Source organism: Haliotis rufescens, unplaced genomic scaffold (assembly GCF_023055435.1).
Source record: "Haliotis rufescens isolate VD_foot unplaced genomic scaffold, xgHalRufe1.0.p SCAF_5, whole genome shotgun sequence".
NCBI lineage: Eukaryota > Metazoa > Mollusca > Gastropoda > Lepetellida > Haliotidae > Haliotis > Haliotis rufescens.
The window spans coordinates 23,116,073-23,138,626 of record NW_025964223.1 but is presented as its reverse complement, the minus strand read 5'-3'; the positions used below and the strand labels follow the sequence as shown (position 1 = coordinate 23,138,626).

The 22,554-nt window shown below is 40.2% G+C and overlaps 2 protein-coding genes across 8 annotated transcripts in view; one reads left to right on the top strand and one right to left on the bottom strand.

Moving 5' to 3' along the window:
* The first annotated feature begins 2,490 nt into the window (after nt 1-2,490).
* Nucleotides 2,491-12,892, top strand: LOC124112545 (probable beta-D-xylosidase 5). Its single transcript, XM_046472698.2, has 12 exons — nt 2,491-2,847; nt 4,410-4,569; nt 5,694-5,864; nt 6,039-6,130; nt 6,645-6,871; nt 8,463-8,716; nt 9,865-10,087; nt 10,363-10,452; nt 10,794-11,005; nt 11,194-11,394; nt 11,637-11,811; nt 12,683-12,892. The coding sequence occupies exons 1-12, from the start codon at nt 2,537-2,539 to the stop codon at nt 12,796-12,798; spliced, it is 2,232 nt and encodes a 743-aa protein (XP_046328654.2). The 5' UTR covers nt 2,491-2,536; the 3' UTR covers nt 12,799-12,892.
* Nucleotides 12,893-17,306: 4,414 nt separating this feature from the next.
* The window catches only part of LOC124111740 (phosphatidylinositol phosphatase PTPRQ-like), a 247,471-nt gene continuing 242,223 nt past the window's right edge, over nt 17,307-22,554 (bottom strand). For all 7 annotated transcript variants that reach the window (XM_048384535.1, XM_048384534.1, XM_048384538.1 and 4 more), the window contains 3 exons: nt 21,439-21,583; nt 19,578-19,683; nt 17,307-18,377 (listed from right to left, as the gene is read on the bottom strand). In XM_048384535.1, the coding sequence (XP_048240492.1) occupies nt 18,313-18,377; nt 19,578-19,683; nt 21,439-21,583 (316 nt within the window). In that variant the 3' untranslated portion in view covers nt 17,307-18,312. The remainder of the gene's footprint in view (nt 18,378-19,577; nt 19,684-21,438; nt 21,584-22,554) is intronic.

Sequence of the window (22,554 nt, the reverse complement as noted above, 5' to 3'; positions counted from 1 at the left end):
AAAGGGCTTCACACATTGTACCTATGTCGGGAATCGAACCCGGGTCTTCGGCGTGACGAGCGAACGCTTTAACCACTAGGCTACCCGACCGCCCCTTGATTATAATGAACGAATTAGGAACACATTACAGCCGGTAGTGAAGTACGACAGCAGATGACCGCCAACGATCTTGAAGGACGATTGAGGTAAGATGGGAAATTTCATAATTGACGTGTTTCGATCAGTAGTTTTTACGTACTACCGCAAGGATTTGTCAAACATTCATTCACACGACTGCGTATGAATCTCCCAATGGCGTTTTGAGGGAGTCGTCTCCCTATCGCACACGTTTCTCTATCAAGGCCCAGACTTGTTCAATTGGGGAAGGGTCTTGGTTCATTTTATGGATGTTGCGCTGCTGGAGGTGAACATTGACGATCTGAGCACGGTAAGCACGGCGGTATCGTCCTGAAAGACAAAGCGTCGACCCACACACCTTGCAAATGGGTCAACAAAGGGTGTCAGAATGTTGTCCCGATAGTGAAGATGGTATCGATGCGCATTGTCGCGCTTGTAATAATAACTGCATATTTTCATATTTTAACAAAGTGTGACAATGCAACATTTCACCTGAATGTCACGTTGTCGTGATTGTAATAATGACTGAATATTTTAATATTTTAACAAAGAGCGACAATGCGACATAGCGACATTTCATCAAAATGTCGCGTTGTTGCGCTTTCATGAGTCACGACTCATTTTGAAAAAATAACAAAATTAACATGATGTATGATTAATAGATTAACACGCACATGATCAAACTCAGTCACAACAATTACAAATGTGCATTCATTCGTCCACAAAGGAGCTAAGTCTGTGAGTTAAAGGGTCGTCGCGATCGGTTGTATGAAGCAGGATTGACTTCCTCCCGATACGATACTTAACGCGATACTTTGTTCATGATACCATACCATACCATACGTATCGGCGGTATCATAATTCGTGTCAATTTTACGAAATTTTAAATATTTCATAGGCTACTAACACTATTAAGAAGGCTTGAAACTTCCTTGAATATCTGGTCTCCTATTCGAAATAAAAATGACTTATTTTAGTTAAAGCTGGAGTGGCAAAATAAATAATTTGTTTTATTTTTAAATATAATAACAAACCACCTGTAATACCTCAGATGCGCACCCGGAATTAATAAACTATGTATGGACGAATAGCTCCATGCGTGAAACTATACTTGATTAAGATATAAATTGATACAGTTGAGTGTGTATTGCGTATCGTATGGTTTGATAATATTTGCGATTCATCGATGAAGTGCTGAATAGTTACATCCCTAGGATTAATAAATGATTCAAATATATCAATCGCAAAACAATCTTGTTCCTAATTTACCAAGCTCTCTAAGCATGGTTTCGTCAAGAGGGGATATCATGAGTGAGTGAGTATTGTTTGACGCCACTGTACACAGTGATTAAGTCATGTTACGGCATGTCAGTTTGATGTGGGAGGAAAGTCGGAAGTGATGTCAGAAACATAATCAGCACGAACCGGAAATTCGAATCTTTCGATCATAGGGTTCTGATGGACGAATTCTGCACAGCGAATTCATCGATTTGAGCGAGTGAGTGAGTTCGGGTTTTCAAATAATGTCGCATTGTCACGTCGTGGCGTTTACACATCTTTGATGGGGCACTGTGCAACAACGCGACATATTTTGACCTTGAAAAATGTTGCGTTACGGTATTGTTGCCCTTTGGTAAATAACAAAATAATGTTTAAAGTGCAACAAACGACAATACGTCAAATGCTTGTTTTTGTGAGGGCGACAATGCGACAACGCAATATCCCTTCTAGGATCTCGACGCTTTTCCGGAAACTTTCTGGACGCTCACCAATTTTCCGTCCAATGACCATTTACGGAACAGTTTCAGAGACGACCTATTATAACACACGTTGCTTTAACATCTACCACAGGACAGCATTTGGGCAGTAGTCGCTGATACTATGAATGCAGGTGCGTGGAACGTCCTTCCTTGTATCAAGTATATGGCCCTGGTCCAGGGGCTAGCAGACTCCCCCTTCAGAAACACCTCACTGTTGATTTATCATACAATATTTATATGCCAAACTATATTTCAAACATATGCCAGCAAATGATTTTCAAATTAGTTCTTACTCTGACGTTACTACGCTGTGTGGATCAACGTGCATGGCAGCAGCATACCCGTGTTAACACTTTTACAAAAATGGTAACATGACGTTCTATGTCCTGAGTCATTCGTGTTTTTACTCGAACAATAAGTCAAATGCCGTTTCATATCTTCAAAGTACACCGTATGACTACATGTCTTGTCCCTGACACACTTGATTATAAAAACCCAAGGTCAATATTCATACATGTATATCACAAATCAGTGTCAGACAATCTATGATAATATAATAGATTGAGTAAGCATCTCCCTAAATCCATATCAGCAGGTTGAAAATATAGACCGTAAACGCGTCTGCTGGAACAAAGCTTATATTAGTTGCAGCTTACACCATGGCAGTAGGTTCGTTGACAGTCCTTGCTTGTATCCTATGTATGGTCCTGATCCAGGGGCTGGCAGACTTCCCCTTCAGAAACACATCACTGTCCTGGAGCGACAGGGTGGATGATCTAGTCAGTCGTCTCTCCATAGATGAGATCCAGCATCAGATGGCGAGGGGTGGAGCGGGTACTAATGGCACCCCTCCTATCCCCCGACTGGGTATCAAGCCATACTCTTGGAACACGGAATGCCTGAGAGGTGATGTTGGGGCAGGCAACGCTACAGGATTTCCCCAGGCTCTGGGTCTTGCTGCTTCCTTTAGGTACGTGTAATTTGGTTTTAACACAAGAACATTTTTTGAATGAGTGTGTTGACATTTTTTGAGAGATTTAGAAATCAGAACAATGTCTATAATTGGTATAGTCTGAGTTTAACCTGACGTGCTAAGGGTAGAGCAGTATACCACTTTATTAAACACCTGGCGTGATCACGGATTTATGCCATCCATTTCTGTAATATACTTAACGGCCAATGGAATCTGTTCGAATATATTCAAGATTGATTAGTCTCTGGCGTTGACGTTTTGAAAAATCCTTGTGGTAATATTGTTTTAATCACTTGGTTGTTTATAGATTAAATCAAAGCGACCCACGATCCCCTCATTATTATGAACGTCCCCCTTATCCAAAACCTCAATGTGTTCAGCTCTTTTTGCCAGTATGTACTGCTAGTTGTCCACTCACCTTACTGTTGGCATTTGTTGCTTCTTGTGACTCGATAACCTCTCAGACAAAGATGTGATGTACAACATCAGAGACAGATTAGGTAACTCTCGCCAGTCTCTGATACAGGTGAAGCTCCCATGACCAGGTAAAGACCAGATTGATTTGTTTCTGAATTCAGGATTCAGATCAAATTTAATTTGTAGTCGGACTGAATTTGGACTGTTTCCGGGCAATAACAGATAGATGTGAATCAAATTCTTTCAGCAGACATTTGTTGGAAAGAGAAAGTAAAACTAGGATTGATGGTGCTTCAACATGCACATGTAACCACAGAATGACATAAAATGTTCAAGTTATTGGACGTACCAAGTTCAACATAATATTAAATGAGTGACAAACCAGAGAAAGAAATGTTATGTGTGACTTGAAGCAGAAGCCATAAACCAGACAACCCATTTCACGCACACGCACAAGCACACGCACACGCACACGCACACGCACACGCACACGCACAAGCAGTCACATGGACATCTCAACTTGTGAGACAGGTAGTAGGTAGACAGTGGAGTTAAGACGATACCCATAGGTAGAAAAGGACGGTCATAATTAGTCTGCTCTACTCATGAAGAAACATTTTGATCATAAAAGATAAATAAATTTTCTTTTTTACATCCAAAGCTGAAGATACAGATGTACTATCCAAACATCAATCATGGAAATCATTATTTATGCACACCCTCAATGTTATTTACTCTAAGCAGTAAGATACTCGTATAATCACAGTACACTCATCTGAACAGAAACTGTCTTGAACATATTTTGTAAGGCCGAAGGTTTGCCTCTGAGTAGGATTATGAATTAGGCTACAATAAGATTGTGTTGTTTTGATGACTTTCTACACTTTCAGTAGGAGGTAAGATGCAGTAGTTTTGCTGTGCACTCAACCAGAAATGAAGCTGTCATAAGCTGTCTGACAATTTAGAGGGTGTCACACACATCTCCTCACAACAACTCTCCACCCCATCCCAATATCCGCCCCCCAAATCTTAAAATCCTTCAATATTAAATAGTTATTACTAAATTTCTGAAACTAGTGATGACTCTTTTGGTACAAGTAAATATAAGTTGCCTTAAACGTCTTGCTTCTTCGCTGTTTCAGCCCCCGTTTGGTGTTCCAAATAGGGGAGGCAACTGGGGTAGAAGTCAGGGCTAAGTACAACAACTACAGTAGAAATGGCCTTCATGGGAAACACATGGGAGTAAGCTGCTTCAGTCCTGTCATCAACATTGTCAGGGACCCAAGGTGGGGCAGAAATCAGGTGAGTGTCAAACGAGGAATTCATACAATTTTCAGCATGGTAAAATAATAACAATCATAGATTTAACTTTTTTCATGATACGTATCATTCAGACCTAAGTCACATGTGGCGAATGTTCCTGACGAAAGAATAACTTTAATTATGTGTGTAATTGACACCTCGCCAACACGACATCGGGATAATCGAGCATATATTGTGTCAACGGAATATTGTTATGATACTTTACAATACAATACAATTCAATACATCATGCCGAAGACCTGGGTTCGATCCTCATACGGGTACCATCTGTGAAATATGGCTCAAGCGACCTAAATAGGTATATTGATCAGTTGAAAATCTCTTTCAAAACATGTTAGTTTGTCAAATACATATTTCATTTCAACTGATAAGTATACAAAGATTCACGATGAAACTTTGAAATATTGCCACGTCTGAAGCGGTATATAAATCAATGTTGATTTTCGAAACTGGTGTACCTCGAAAGTATTTAGTTTGTTTGTTTATTTGTTGTTTAACGCCGCACTCAGCAATATTTTATCTAAATGACGGCGGTCTGTAAATAATCGAGTCTGGACCACCAGACAATCCAGTGATTGACATCATGAGCATCGATCTACAAATGTACGCAATTGGGATCGATGGCATGCATCAACCAAGTCAGCGAGCCTGACCACCCGAGTCGGCTCTTACGACAAGCACAGTCGCCTTACGGGAAGCATGGGTTGCTGTTACTATTCCACATCGGATCTTCACGGGTGACCTCGAAAGGAAATATAGATATAGATATGGACATAATATGTCGCTTAATTGAAATCACCTGCATGTATCTGACAAACTAACATGCTTTGAAAGTGAACTTTTCCTGATACACTTATTTTCCAATTCCTGCAATGGTAACGTGGTATTGACGTGAGCTCCGTTGTCCATAATGAATCATTGTGAAGCTACAGTATCAAACCATTGTAGCTTTCCTTAGCACAAATATGTATAACAACCGACAAACTAAATGACGCAGTAGATCGGATGTCCATAATGGGTCAAGATAGAATTCCTTGATGTAGTTGTGATTTTGGTATTTATGGAACAAAGCCTATTCATTCACGCACTTATTGCAACAACAGGAAACATATGGAGAAGACCCTTTCCAGAGCGGAGTTCTAGCAGATAGCTTCGTCCGGGCACTCCAGGGCAACGACACGCGCTATGTGCGCGCAAACGCTGGATGTAAACACTTCGCAGCTTATGATGGGCCAGAGAATATCCCTATTTCAAGGTTAAAGTTCGATGCCAAGGTAAACACGCCAGCAGGTTGCATGTGAGTTTGTATCTCCTCCGGATATCAATTTGCAATGTAACGTATACAAACACATGCCCAATTCAAGAATCAAATTTTTGTTCTCCAAGATTTAAAAGGATATTTAGTTCTGCAGCATCATATCTACAGTTTGTTTCAATTGTACACCCAGGTTAGCGAGCGTGACCTCCGAACGACCTTCTTACCTGCCTTCAGAGCCTGTGTAAAGGCTGGAACATACAGTGTCATGTGTAGCTACAATAGGTAAGTCGACCAGGAATATGCAGTGTCATCTGAGGTGCAATGTGTAGGTCCAGAAGGAACATACAGTATCATGTGTAGCTAAACTATTTAATCCAAGCAGAAACATATATAGAATATGTAAGTCAGGATGGAACATAGTATCATGTGTAGCTTCAATAGTCAAGTCAAGAGGTAACATACAGTATCACGTGCAGTTACAACAGGTAAGTCATGTGTTCTTAAAATGTATTCAATATCTCACGGCCAGAAAGGAAAAGTGAAAACACGTTAAGGCTTACAGCAGACTTACTTCTTTACCATGAAATGAAATAAACAACACTGAACATATTGCATAACCCTTAACATCTCTCATAAAGAGTGAAATGTGCCACCTCCTGACTTCGACACGTTTAAAACTGAATTACATCTTTTTGGAATGCTGGAATCGTAGAATTCTTTATCAAAATTGATGGTGATGTACGACGAGTGCAGTTACATTATACTCTCTGGTCAAATATCTATGTTAACCACACAGTATAAACGGCGTTCCGACGTGTGCCAGTAAACAGCTCCTGAACGACATTCTACGAGAAGAGTGGGGTTTCAGAGGTTACGTTGTGAGCGACGAGAACGCCATAGAGAACATTCTACGTGGTCACCACTACGCCGATAACTACGTGGACATCGTCTCCGACTGTGTGAACGCAGGGTGCAACTTGGAACTAGCAGGAGTAGAGGACAACCTGACCTACTATCAAATGCGTAATGCCATTTTTATATATTCTTTAAATAAGTGTAAAGAACTAAAATAAAAAAGTCACCAAATAAACTTAAAAGTAATAGACAGAGCCATAATCTTAAACAGATTTTTGCTAGGGCTTCTTTCTCTAAAGGAAAACAAAAATGTAAAACAGTACAAAAGTGTAACAGACCCAATTGCGGTACTTACCCTCATGTTTTAAAATGTTGTTCTTTTACATTCAAAGACGGAAAAACTTTCGATGTAATTGAAAATATTAACTTGATTTATGTCATACAATGTGCTGGATGCAGGCCGAATACGTTGGACAGACAGGGGATACCCTAAGAGCCAGAGCGAGAGTCCACCGACAACAAATAAGGGACTCCTCTTGCCGGTGTATCCCACTCAGTCAACACACTGATCAATGTGCCGGGAATAAAGCTTCAAATTTTGTGATATGCCCGTTTTACAAATGTTAAAAAGATGCACTGAGAAAGATTTAAGAAAGTTATTTTATTGATACCTTCAAACCAAAATTAATTGGCCTCAAATAATTGAATTATTTTATACAATTGTTGTACATTTTGCTTGCACTACAATACTTATTTCTGTATTTCGTACGCCTGCCCCACACAATGTTATGCGTGTTATTGTGATGTCACAATGTAAGATTGTACTATGACGTCATACTATGTTAGAGTGCGCTGTGACGTCAAAACAGCGTAACGATATATATATATATAATCGGAAGATTCGGGTCCTGATATGTCTCTCCAGAATGTGTTGCCGACAAATTTGATGTAATTTAGTCTTCGAAATGTGATATGGCAAATAACCTTTCTATATTCATAATCAGTTACAATATATAGAAACCAATGGTGAAACCGGTGATATTTTATAATTATTAAAAACATTTTAATTGTGCAACGCTTGGTAGTATCAATGTGTCACTTTATCGGGTAACGCTATTGCTGTTTTCTTTATCCATGTTATACATCGATATTTAAGGTTTACTTAATATTCTAGGGGGCACGGGTGGCCAATTCGTCTGAGGGGCCGCGATTCGCTGTGCAGAGTTACGTCCCTTGGCTAACGCCAGAAACCTATGATTGTGGATTCGAAGGTTCGCCCCGATTATGTTTCTATGTTTGTCAGCACCATACCTGTGCTCGTGGGTTTTACCGAAGTGGTAAACATCTGAGACCTGCATCTCTTCGGGCTTTCCTCACACATTCAGCTGACACGCCGCGAAATCATGAACTGGAATACTGTTAAAAGCGGCGTTAAACCTTACTCACTCACTCACTCACTCACGTTTTTTGTGTCATCAGTATGTCAGAAAGATCGTAATAGTTTCCAGCTCATGTACTATTAATCAGCCAGGTGTTTGCGAAAAGGTTAGCGTATCCTGTTCCACGATGGCATTCGTCACAAACACATGCAAAGGCAAGTCAAAAGTTCAAATATATTACTTTCAACAAAATCATATATTTGTGAGAGAAAACGTAACCCGAATCCGGTTTTTGTATCAAAAGAGCGCCCGAATAGCTCCCGCAAGTAACTATGCTATTATCATATTGATGTATAATATAATGCATTTAACGTTTTTAGTCGATGCAATAAATCAAGGCAAGCTCACAGAGGAGAAAGTCAGGGGAAGTGTCAAACCCTTGTTTTACACCCGAATGAGGTTGGGGGAGTTTGATCCCCCGGAAATGAACCCATATTCCAAACTTGACCTCTCTGTGATTGAAAGCGAGGCTCACCAGATGCTTGCAATCGAGGCAGCCATGAAGACCTTTGTATTGCTGAAGAACGAAGGACACATCTTGCCACTGAAAAGAGACACTTTCGACAGGATTGCTGTGAGTAGAACAAAAGAACTATTATATTGTGTTGATAATTCCATGAAACAATTCCATGAATTTGGAAAACACTAGATTTTGATTGTTCAGAGGTTCCAAATCACATTTACCACCTCTGAATGAAGCAGATAAATTAAATAGAAAAGTGGTCCCTTCTCAGTCATTGTTAGAAGTTTACAACATGCAGAGTTGCGGTTACTACAATCTTCAAAGCATTTGTAACAATACATTTAGGGGCAGTTGAACTGATGGAAATGGACTTCGCGAGTGTATTTCAGTTTTTAGGGACAAACTAAAAGCTTGAAATCTGTCGCTTTTCTCTTTCCAACAATGAACGATGCGACGTCATACACTTAGGGTGTAGGACTTAACATTGGAAAGCTCACATTACACATGTACTTTGAAGAAGCCCCACTTCATGTTGGCTTTTGATGAAGCTGTGCTACACATTTTCTTAGCCCGTCATATATGTGGGTAAAGCATAATTGTTGTTTAAAGTCTATTATCGGTGTTTCCTTCACGTCGACAAAACAACTCAAAACACAAGACCAAACCCATGACGCTTCACTCAGTATCTTTGCTAACACCAAAGAGTTTGCGTTCATGGTATGCTGTTAAATTTAGTGCTCCTATGGACAGGTATCCCAGCTATAAATTAAAAACATTATATATATATATATATATAAGTTAATCTACACACGGCGAGCGCCTCGCATAAGACAGGTATAAAAAATAATGTTGATACACCAATGCAGCTCTGTACTACTTCTTTTATATGTATTCGAAATATTAATATTTAGATATTCGAAATTTAATAATATCAGTAAAAAATGAAATTATATGTATGATAGTTCATTCTTTTTTGGGATCACATCAATCATACTATGAGGTTATAATTCTACAAGATGCACATTGATGACGTAACACTTGCCGGTAAAATAAATATAAAGTTCAGGGCACCATATTTCACAATTCAAGCTTTTGATTTGCCACCAAATGTAAAAGACACACAATAGGCTTATGATTTTAATACTTGATATTAATTGGGATGTAAAATGAAAGCGACAAAAAAATCTCCATAATCATCAGAAATATCTGCTAACAGCTGCGTCTGTTGTACGATTCCGACTGTAACATATATTTCCCAGATTGTTGGACCCATGGCCAATGATTCCCATCTGCTGTTTGGGGACTACGCACCGCTATCGCCCCGACCTCTTGTAAAAACTCCTCTGCAAGGGCTGGCTAATCTGGCGCAGTCCGTCAACTACGCAGCCGGCTGTAACGACACTTTCTGTAAACATTACGATCCCGTATCAATCAAAAAGGCAGTCGCCATGACAGAAGTTATATTTGTATGTCTTGGAACAGGTAATTCGGATTACCATCAATCCAACACGTTACGTAATATTAAAGCTGTGGATGCTAATTTTAGGGCACCGAAATGAGAAGCTTGATTCTCATCCCACATGTTCAAACTTAAAATATTTCAGTGAAGTTTTACCTTACATTGTCACGATTTCAAATATAAAATAAAATCGACAAAATCTAACTCGTTCACTTCACAAGCTAAATTCATCCATTATTTGGTTTGTACATACATGTATCTACTCATGTACGTCTATCTCATGTCCATTCCTTATCAGGGCGGACAATTGAATCTGAGGGCAACGATCGCTATGACATCAACCTCCCCGGTTATCAACTGCAACTGCTTCAAGACGTCGCTGCTAACAGTCAGTAACCCTTCTTCTTCTTTTTGGTTAACGCTTCGGTTACTCACATGGAAGACCCAGGTTCACGTTCACATGTAGATAAACGGTGTAGCCTTAGTCTTCCGCCGCGATGTTGCTGGACTACTGCTGATCGAAGCAGAGTAAAACTTGTTGCTGTTACTTGCGTTTTCTGCTCAAATTGTTGCTACATCCGGCAAGGCTGATGCTGTTATGACCATTACGACCCAAATGAAACCACAGTGGAGAGAGTCAGATAGTTTCAGCCGATTTCATGTTTTCCAAGTATTTGGAAACAAAGTAAAATTGTGCGTCTTAGATGGTTTGTGTTCTTCTGTCTACAGGAAATGAGACCCCTGTAGTTCTCCTACTGTTTAACGCTGGTGCCCTCAATGTGACCTGGGCTGATCAAAGCCCCGATATCGCCGCCATCTTGGAATGTTTCTTCCCAGCACAGGCAACAGGGGAGGCATTGAGACGTGTAATCATTAACGAAGGTCCAGGTTCGAATCCTGCTGGTAGAATGCCTGCTACTTGGCCCGCCACAGAAGATCAGGTTAGTATATAGTGGATGTGTGTGCTTTCTTGTCAAATAACATGTTCGTCTCATCGAGTGACCTCAATGTTTATAGTTTCATGAGTGTCGAAGCCTCGAATGAAGACGTCAACTTTGCAGGTCACGAACTGCTTATATTCTCATGAGAATGAACACTAGTCTGATTCATATTTAACTTGTTTTCCTAGATCTTTAATATTACCGAATATTCAATGGAAGGGAAGACGTATCGGTACTTCAAGGGAGATCCTCTGTACCCTTATGGCTACGGATTGTCTTACACTCAGTTTGAATACTTCATCCTGGAGAATCCCACTATGATCCAAGCGGGACAAGATCTTCAGGGCATGGTCAGCGTAGGCAACACCGGGAATATTGATGGCGATGAGGTTGGTTTCACTCCTGGAACTCATCTTCAGTGCTTAACCTGGAACATGTATCCTGACCAGTAAGCTGTTCATTCGAGTTTTGCTCCTTTGTGTGAATCTTATGTAACCATTCTTGTGTTGGTTACAATTGCATAGATCACATGGATACATGTTTTCACAAATTATGTAAACAATCAAGCATATACAAACACTGTTTTCCAATACGTGTATACACCTGCTGCAGAATGGTATATTTTACCCAGGTTATACAAGTCTACATACAGTGGATGAATGCCACCCAACCGACTCCACAGTTGCAACTGGCCTGGTTCGACCGACTCACGATCCCTGGCAATGGTGCCATTAATGTTAATTTCACAGTCTCTGCCGAAAGTATGGCAGTGTGGGTGGATAACAAAGGCTGGGCAGTGGAGGAGGGTAAGTGGTGTATTGAATACTGTATCTCTGTGAGGCATTTTCTGTCCAGAGTGAATAAAGTTTTTTTAGATCATCTATTACTGTCACCGCCGTTCATACTATCAGTCACTGGATTTTCGGGTACCGATACGAGTACTGCTTGAGTGTTAACGAATACTGTCAAACAATCAAACATTTGAGGAATATTCAAGAAACGTAAAATAATGCTGCTGCATTTGTTCTCGTTGCCCTGACAAGCACGTGAGGCCATACACGTATGTTGATACAGGGGGGTAATCTACACACTAACTTGAGCTGCCATGGCCTTCTAACGATACTGATAGCATGGTAACCTTGCCTCGACCTCACCTTTCCTTTCAATGGACTCCTGCTTTCGCGAATTAATATTATTTTCTATAAGACTCGAATCAACTGTAGCATCTTCGTTTAAAATCCTAATACATACTTGTTAATCTATAAGATGTTTTGGTCTATAAGTATTTTCTTTGACAGTTAAGCAACGTTGTTTTGTCATGAATATTATTTACTTTTTCTCTCGTCAGAACTTAATCATTGTTTCCTGAAAAATGAGAAAAGACAGGGACCAATCTAACAAGTTTAATTCAGTTCGTCCAAACATCCTTTTGTACTGTCTGCCTTAATGATCACCATTGTGACAAAGAGGCAATGTGTCACTTCTTCAAAAGTCACTATGTACAACTTCTAGGCCTACATGGTATACTTTAAATGGGCAATAGATCATGAAGCACATTCGCCGGTTAAAATCGTGTTGAAGATGAGAGCACCTGTGTCTCTGGTGAAATTTACCTTTGTGTACACAATCAAAATCATGAAAATACTTCTCTGTAGTTTGACACTGTTTCATTTCCAGGTGAGATGGTGCTTTATGTTGGAGGCCAACAGCCAAACCAAAAGAAGCAAATAAGTTCCAACATTTTCCGTGTGACCTACAAGATCGTTGGATCCAAATTTCTCGGACGATATTAAAATATTGTACACGGCATTGTACAGTTACTGTGCTTAACAATGTGGTTTTATACTATTCCACGTTACTATAGTAATGTGAAAGAATCGGGTCGTCCTCGTTCTTTTGAGATTATATATGTAAAATTATCCATTCAATAAAGTAAACGATTTGTTCAAAAGCTATGACTTTTATTATATCATTTATAAATTATAGATTGTTTTAAAGATTACAGCTAAACCGTACAGAGTGCTGATGGGCAAACGATATGAAAAATGATTGTCAAAGTTGCAGATTGAATGTTGGTAAGACATTTATGTAAGATAAACTAACATCATAGGTTAATAATATAATTATAACCTGTGAAAACATTAACTGATCATGATTTTATCCGGATTCCCAAACGCCTAGAGCAACACCACACATAATGTTTTCTAGATGCACGTGCAGCACGAAGTGGAATGGTAGTCCGTTGCAGGATCCACGAGTGAAACGGTCACACCGTTTCTGAAATTGTTTGATTTTTTTTCAACGCCGCACTCAATATTCAAGCTACACGCAGGCGGCTTGTGCATCATTGAATCTGGACCAGACAAACAAGTGATTGGTACTGTCAGCGACCATTTTTTTCGCCTCTAGTGACAAGCGCAGGCTTCCTACTCTGCCCGGCTCTTGTATAAGGAGTATTCTAGAGTTCTGATGATACTGTGATATTTTGTAAGCTTACTGGCCATGGGAATTCGAATGCGAGACCATGGTAATATAAATTACAGTAGCCTAAATGTGACATGTTTGGAATGAGGCCTTTTTGCCGGTATTTTACAAGAGGTCTTAATGAGGATATATACACAATGTCATTTTTAAACAGTGATGGTCTACATGGACTTGTTGTATTGGAAAGTACTTGATCTTCACCGTGTGTCGTCTCACTATTAGAATAATGTTTGTGTCATGACAACACCTATTATCACAGATGTACATGTCATGCTGCAGTGGGGCTGAATCAATCACATTTACGATCTGTGCGTTAATTTCGATAGTTTGGTAGTCTATATGGAGAACATTCATCGATATTGAAAATATTTTCCTTGGACAGATTCAGATGAGTTTTTGTAAGTCATGCACCCTAAACAAAGCTAAAAACATGACCAAAACCTTTTCCCTCCTTTAAACACTGAATAACACAACATATTTAAAAGTCGAACGCGTTGTGCAATACACCGCCAAGTTTACGACAACATCAATACATGCTCAGTCCTCACTTGCACACAACTGTCATAACCAACCAAAAACACACCCATACACTTTACTATTTTCCGACACGTAACAACCGAGGTAAGAAAAGCTCTGGGACCGTGTTCCCTGAATGAATGCAATAGCGATAATACCGGAGGGTTTACAGTATATTAAGTTCACCGAGAACCAACAGCGACTAGAATTCGCTACCTGTAAAAATCAGTGACAACATGTCAACCAACATTCATTCCAGAGAATGAATAACAATATTATAATGGCTTATCAGCTCAACATCATGTCGAAACATGAATACAAACAGCAAAAACTCCTTCTATTCATACTATTATTCAAATATGATTTCTCCTGTACGCAACCGTTAGACTGAATCACAAATCATTTAAAATTTGAACAAGCTGTGCGATACGGTGTCTAGCCGGGAGAGCCACATTTCAGAAATGGCTATTGCCGGTAGAGCCACATTTTCAGCTGAGTGCATTTCACCTATTCTAGCGGGTAATTACTTAATCCGATTACCGATACCTTTATATGAGTGTCCCACATTTAAGTTACTAAGCGTGGTGTTCTTTGGAGAAACCTTTAAATGAGTGTCCCACATTTAAATTACTAAGCGTGGTGTTCTTTAGAGATACCTTTAAATGAGTGTCCCACATTAGTTGGACTTTGAACGTGCAGCTCACAATGCCGTGACTGATGTATTTCCTGGGACATTAGTTAGAGGGTGTTTCTTTCACTTCACCCAATGTATCTGGAGGAGGGTGCAGAAAGAAGGTCTGGTGATGGACTATAAGGAAGATGAGGAGGTGAAGAAGCTGGTGAGAAGAGCTGCTGCCCTCCCTCTACTACCTCGTGACAAAGTGGATGATGTGTGGCTTGATGCCATTGCTGACTCTCCTGCTGGCCCTAAAGTGACTGCCTTCATGGACTACGTGACAACCAGTTGGGTTCAAGGAGGGGCCTTCATGCCAGAGATTTGGAACCATTTCGAAAACCAAGGCCACCGTACCAACAATCACCTGGAAGGGTGGCACAACAAGATAAAGAAACTTGCCAAGAAGTGCCACCCGAACATCTAGGAGGTAGTGAAGCTATTTCAGCGAGAGCAGTCACTCAAAGAGGTTGCAGTCCTGAGACTCTCTCACCAGTGGTCAGAACCTTCACGAAGAAAGAAGTGCAAGGCAATCGATGCACGTATTGCGTCCCTCAAGATCCAGCTCCTGAACCAACACCTGAGTGAGATGGAATATGCTGACCACGTGGGCGAACTCCTTCATCTGCAGTAATGACATTAAATCCATTATGATATTCATATGCTATTCATATTCATCAATGTAAAGTTTTGATGAATATGTTATCCTTGTTGAATAAAAAATGAGAAAACAAGACTTGTTTTGTTATATACGGTATAAAGCATGTTTTGACAGCATAGCCGCGAGAGCCACATTATACAATCACGCAACCATAACCATTGCCGCGAGAGCCACATCAATTTGGGCTATCTATTTTCGAAATGTGGCTTTGCCGGCCTGTAACCTGCGATACACAAGAGATGCAAAGAAAGTCAGAGGCCAAGAGTTATCGATCCAAATTACGTGGATCGATGCTCATGATATTAACCACTGGATTGTCTGGTCCAGACTCGATTATTTACAGACCGCTGCCATGTACCTGGAATATTGCTGAGTGCAGGGTAAAACATCAAACAAACAAACACAAGTTTATAGTGAAACAATAGTGGGGTCGCGGTAAACGGAATTCGATGAACAGTCACGTTTCTAGTGTAGCATCCGTTTAAGAAACACGTGGGGTTGCAGAGAACGGAGTCAGATATCAGACGAAGAGGGTTTAATAACTCGGCGAAGCAAATTCCGGCATGTACAGGAATACATGATGGATTCTCTGTGGCGGAATTGAAAGGGTGCTTGTCTTGAGATCGGAAAGTCAGGGGTACGATCCCCTGGTCGCATGATACCAAAAGACGTTAAAAGATGGTACTTGTTGTTACACTGCCTATCGCTTGACATTAGGGGAATAACACAGTATACTGTGTCTGAGTGGGGTATCCATATTAAAATTGCGGCATGGTAAAGTACGTTTATAACAAACATGCTTACAACCAACTGACGGATATGACGAACTGTTGTTGTTTTTTTCCCTCCTGTATATATACTGCATATAGGCTTATAACGAACTACGGTTATAACGGACTGAAATTTGTGGTCCCTTTGAGTTCGTGGGGTGAGGTGAAATGGGGTTTAACGTCGCGTCCAAGATTATTGCACTTATATAGCGGACGCTCTACCACTAGACCGCGGAGGCGGTTCCTTTGAGTTCGTTATAACCGTAGTTTACTTTATATCCATTACATGCAAACAGACACACACATGTATGCATGCACGTCGCTAAATGCACCCGTGACGATCCTTCAGTAACTATGCTTGCCGTAAGAGGCGACAACTGGGATCCGGCAGTCATGATCAGACTCACTGACGTGGTTGATGCATGTCATCCTATCCCAGTTGCGTAGATCGATGCTCATGATATCAATCACTGGACAATCTGGTCCAGACTCGATTATTTACAGACCGACGTTATATAGCTGGAATATTGTTGAGTGCAGCATTAAACAACAAACAAACAAAACGTCGCTAAATAAGAGCAATAATCTGTAACGCGACGTTAAACCTCATTTCATGATCATGGGGTGATGGTTCAGCGGCATCGGAGGAACGTCTACTGCCAAATATTCATTTGTTCTACAGGCCCGGAGGGGGCACGGGTGGCCCAGTCGTCTAAGGCGCCGCGATTCGCTGTGCAGAGTTGCGTCCCTTGGGCACGACTGAAACCTATAATTGTGGGTTCGAATCCCGGTTCGCCCCGATTATGTTTCTAGGCTTGTCAGCACCATACCCGTGTTCGTGGGTTTCACCGAAGTGGTAAACGTCTGAGACCTGCATCACTTCGGGCTTTTCTACCACATTAAGCTGGCACGCCGTGATATGACTGGAATAATGTAAAAAGCGGCGTTAAACCCAACTCACTCACTCACTCAATCTACAGGCCCGGTAATGATGCAACATGACAAAGCGGCTGCAATTAACTTGAAATAACCTCAAGTTTTAATGTAAGATAAACCCGAAGAAACAAATAAACTCTAGCAAAGAGTTAAGCGTTTACCCTTTACATGCCATACATTGAGGCATCTGTGCACAGTAACAAAGTGGAAGAAAATTGTTAAAACCGCTGTTACGTCTCGACATGAATCATAAACACCATGTTCTCAAAGCGTGAAAAGCTATACTTTTATTTGACATAAAGGAATACATTATATATGCAAATGCTAGTGATGCAATTGAACTGGTATTGTAAAAGAACTATACTATGAATACTCACACGGAAGAGAACATTCATTTCATTAGTGTAGTGTAATGTAATCAACGTCTTAAAACATTAAAACAAAATATACAAATCTATTACTGATTTAATGAGCTTATATGATGATGTCTCAAAGAATCCTTTCATAATCACACATAATTATGTATGTACAATGTATTTAGACTTTTACAAGGCAAACTGTTAAAGCATTTATACGTTTAGTTAATGTATTGCAAAATAATATTCTCAAGTGTATAGATTTGAGGTATTGTTCAATGTGTTCAATGTGTATCAATTGTTCATTTATGTAGCCAAAATGCAATAGCACATTCATAAATTCAAAGCTATATACTACATCCTACAATGTTATCAAATGTAACACAGGTTGAAATCAATAGTAAAAATATCAAAAATAATAAGAAAGGAATTAGTCCCAAAGCTAAGAGATAATTAATTTATATCACTCAAATATATTACGATATCTGTTATATCAGTTTTCTAAATGCTGACTAATATATATATATATATATATATATATATATATATATATATATATATATATATATATATATATATATATAGTAGCATAATAATGACATGTGTCAGGTTTAACGATTAAGTGTTCATAACATACATGTATTTCAGGCTCAGGAATATAAGTTTAAAAGCATATACTTAAGGTATACATGGATATTAATTTCTGTAGGCACGAACTGAAATGCTTTCATTTGATTGGCTATTGAAATGTTTTTAATTGATTGGGAACCGTCGAGCGACACGCAAGACGTGTCAACAGTCCATTTCATCCATTTGATTTAAGACATTCCAACAAATGAATGGTCACATATGGTACAGTTGTCTTTGTTTCCTTTGCTGGCGAACATCCCTCAGTGACGACGCCGCAGTGTTCACATTCTCTGTGCTCCCGAGACTACATTCATGTAGAGATGTTCACCGTCAGCTTCATCGGGAACTGAAACAGAAAGCACCGGTTCACACTTAGAACTCTTCTTAGATTGATCATACAGATTTATTTGTTACTAACTGAAATTTGATAATAGTTATGATGATGTCGACTATGTCACTTTACACTGTAAGCACATGTACCACATGTGGTGTCTCCTTAGGCAAGTGACTTTGTGCGCAATGTGCCTCTGTTCACCCAGCAGTGAGTGGGTACCCGGGAGGATGACATGGTAATGTGGCTGTTAACCTTCTAGCGCCCCACAGGCAGCTTGGGTTGTATACTCCCCAGGGAGCTGAGAATGAAAATCGATTGCTCACTGATCCATTGACCGGGGTAATATTGTAGCATTATTGGCATCCACTTGGTGAATGGAATCTGGCGCATTATAAATGCACTTATTATTAATCAATAATATATCTGTGTAGCCTGATGCCATAATGATTGTACATGTTTTCGGGGGTACAAAAAAGGCACAACTCATTTTTCTTTCCCCTTAACATGGTGTACCCATCTAATGGACGAACCTCGAATGATGACCAAACATTTCATTATAGTATGTTTTTAAAAGACTTCAGCAGAAGATGGATTTGAACTGGATTTGTTTTGATTAAGAAAAAGGTCAAAAAGGCAATATAACACGCTCATGAATGAAATTAATAATAATTTCTTTCACCTATTTACAAACCTGACCTAATTTTGATCGAAGGTTTGTCGGCTCTTTTTCACCTGAGCATCATTTTTCTACAATCTACACGTACGTCACTTTAGGTCTTCCTCCCATATTAACCTTCATGCTAGTTTTAACTTAAATACTGTTTAAAGCAGCATTAACCCCAACTGACTCACTGATCACTAAGTTTTGTCGTCATCATGCGCCGGAATGCCACACCATACAACTTCGGACATGTGATCGGGCTACATGGTTTGATATTTCTAGCACATGCTCAAACAAGATTAATGGATAAGGGTGTTTTTTAAGAGCCCCTTGTTTGTGTTATCCTTCATTTTCTTGAGGCATGACCTTTTTTGTGCAGGGGCTCGTTGCACTAAGCGATCTTAGTGCTACGACTATCGTAAGCATATGTTTAAGTATGGGAGTTACGATCACCTTCGCGCTAAGACAGTTTTGTGCAACGGGCCCAGATAGACGAGCATGGATATCCCCTCATTTACATCGGAATAATTTGAAATTTTCTTGACTCTCACCAAATCCTTGGTTCTGGTAAATGTTTTCCTCCTGTTCTCCAAACAGCAGCTTCTTCTTCCTGGCGATCATCTCCTTGACAGCATCATGGATGAACACATACTGCTTCTGCAATCATGGGAACGAATATCGTAACAATGATGAGCTATTAGCTATTTTCTTATGCTTATCTATTAACAAGAGTAACATTTAGCTGCAATGAAAACCCGTTCATTCTGACTAAAAGTGGCGGTGAAGTCCACTGTCTTGCCATGTATCCAGTATTTGGATCAGAAAGATGCAAATCACAAAACAATGTCCGCTCAAATACAGAGTAAAATGTAATCCCGCATAGTCCATCAATACCCAATTCGCCCTGCTACATTTGCGCACTGCCGAATACCGTATGCTATTCATTTGTGTTAATATTGCACATAAATACGCAGCTTTTATCTGATAGCGACATGGTTCTAATGTAATTGCTATTTTGTCTAAGGCTGTTGTGTAATGACAATTGTGCATATACATGTATGTTGATCACCTGCCTGTTGTCAACCACTGTATATCACGTCCGACGATATTGTATCCAGCCAAAGAAAGGTCAGTACTATAGATTATTATTGCCAATCGACTGTCCGTCACACGCTGAAATCGGCCCGCATCATATAGAAGCACCGGAAGACCAATACTCGTTTAGCAGGGCAAAACGGTTTTGCCGGGTCAATACGGCTTTAGCGCCTGATTTCACTCTTTTACACTGCAATCACAACAGACAGACTGCTGTCCTGTTTTCTCACAACTGTGACATATTTAGCTTTTTCTTGATCTTCTTGACTGGTACTACTTGGAAACATATAGTTTAGGTAGTCACTTGATAAATATATTGGTTGGTTGGGTTGTTGTTTAACGCCGAACTCAGCAATATTCCAGGTATATGACGGCGGTCTGTAAATAATCGAGTCTGGACCAGACAATCCAGTGATTGATATCATGAGCATCGACCCACGCAATTGGGATCGATGACATGCATCAACCAAGTCAGCGAGCCTGACCACCCGATCCCGTTAGTCGCCTCTTACGACAAGCATAGTCACCTCTTACAGCAAGCATGGGTTGCTGAAGACCTATTCTACCCCGGAATCTTCACGGGTCTGATAAATATATCATTAATTGGTGTTTATATATTGGCCTTGTTATAGGTCGTCTGCATTGCCTCGGGTCGATATGACTGACCTTGGACCTAAAGCAAGGTCAGTAAGAAAGTACGCATATAATCATATAATTATACAGCCAGCCTTGGGCCTATATCACAGACCAGTGGCGGATCCAGGATTTTGAAAAAGGGGTGGTGCACATCATACCGAAGAGACTTGGCCGAGAGCAGTTAACAATGTTTCTGGAAAAGCGTGTCCTTTGCAGATAAACGTTAGCCCCTATTTTGAACATTGGTTGATATATTCTACTTTACATTGAAATAAACAACATGTATTTACAACTGAGTGAGTGTGTATTTTAGTTATAGCAGGGCGTGACCGTCAAAAGTGGGAGGAAAGCCTGAAGTGGGGCAGGTCCATGTGCATCCAGCAGTGAATGGGTAGCCGGTAGGATAAGATGATAATGTGAATGTCATCCTTATTTTCGCCTCATCGACGGCTTGGGACGTATACTCCCGGATGGGCTGAGCATGAAGTTCGTGTGAAGCTGATCCATTGCTGTGACCATAATAATAGATGTGTGCATTGAGCATCATGTCATCTAACACGGAAAATCGCAATAACAATGAACCATTATTATTTATATGCTTCCTGTCATCAGTAAACACAGTGTATATAATGTCGTTCCTGTAGTATTAACGGATTGTTCAGATGGAGTAAACAATATTACCTCTGACTGGACCATGAATGGTCGATTGTTGCGCATCTTGAGGACGTAGGAGAAAATGTCGACCTCGCCGTCAATGTCGCAGTTGTCGATCACCTGGATAAAGTAGTCCACGCTCAAGTACGTCCCGGTCCGACCGACACCAGCGCTGTGGTACAAATACGTGTCTTATTATTGTTTTGCCGAACTTCCCTTTTTCATCATTATGTCTAGTACAATCAACAACATGATCAGTTAAATATATTTCCAAAACTATTGGGAAAAGTGCATTATATCAGGAGTGCCGAAGCGATTCTCTTGGATTTTTTAGATGGGCCATTGGCCCTGGGGGTCATCACAGAGTATAGCAGGCCGTGTGTGTGTATGCTGATTGAAACACCTTAACGTGTTTCACAATCCTATCCCATACTATTCGACCGCCGTCATATAGCTGGAATATTGCTGAGTGCGGCGTTAAACAACAACCAAACCAACCATGCTATGCGAGTGGCGGTGCTACTGGAAGAATTTCAAATACAGGGATGCCAGGTCCCATGGTAACTGAAGCGTGTTCAGGAGATCACAATGGCGTCATAACAGCAACAACACACCAAAGTGCCCAAGAAGATGACTGGTGTATCAAGGTTGACATTCTGGCCAGATTTATTCCTACATATGTTCGTAAACCTAGTCCAATATCACCTTGAAAGGACAAAGGCAAAACATCTACATACACTAAAAGGTATAACTCATATCCGTTAATATTTGTCAATTCCAAAAGGGTCAGCACCATACCCGTGCTCGTGGGATTCACCGAAGTAGTAAACGGGCTTTCCTCCCACATTATGCTGACACGCCGTAAAATAAGTAGAATACCGTTAAAAGCGGCGTTAAACCCAACTCACTCACTCACTCAATTTCAAAAGGAAGTTGTAAGAAACAGAATCGAAAGGATCACAGTTAAATAATGTGTCTGTCTTGTGGACACATTAAAGCTCTATTCATCGTGGTTAGCTTAATTGCAAGTGAGAAGTAACATCGCCGTGAAATATTTATGTGTTTGTTGTAACGGTCTAATATGACATCACCACAAAACGCTTCTTTATGACAAACAAGCTCGGATTTGTCCCCTATATCAGA

What these genes read in the sequence shown, in the direction of transcription:
- LOC124112545 (XM_046472698.2), top strand. Translation starts at nt 2,537, where the DNA reads ATGGCAGTAGGTTCGTTGACAGTCCTTGCTTGTATCCTATGTATGGTC. An exon ending in CAAGGTGGGGCAGAAATCAG is followed by an intron (nt 4,570 to 5,693) that starts GTGAGTGTCAAA and finishes TTGCAACAACAG; the next exon opens with GAAACATATGGAGAAGACCC. An exon ending in ATTTGTATGTCTTGGAACAG is followed by an intron (nt 10,088 to 10,362) that starts GTAATTCGGATT and finishes ATTCCTTATCAG; the next exon opens with GGCGGACAATTGAATCTGAG.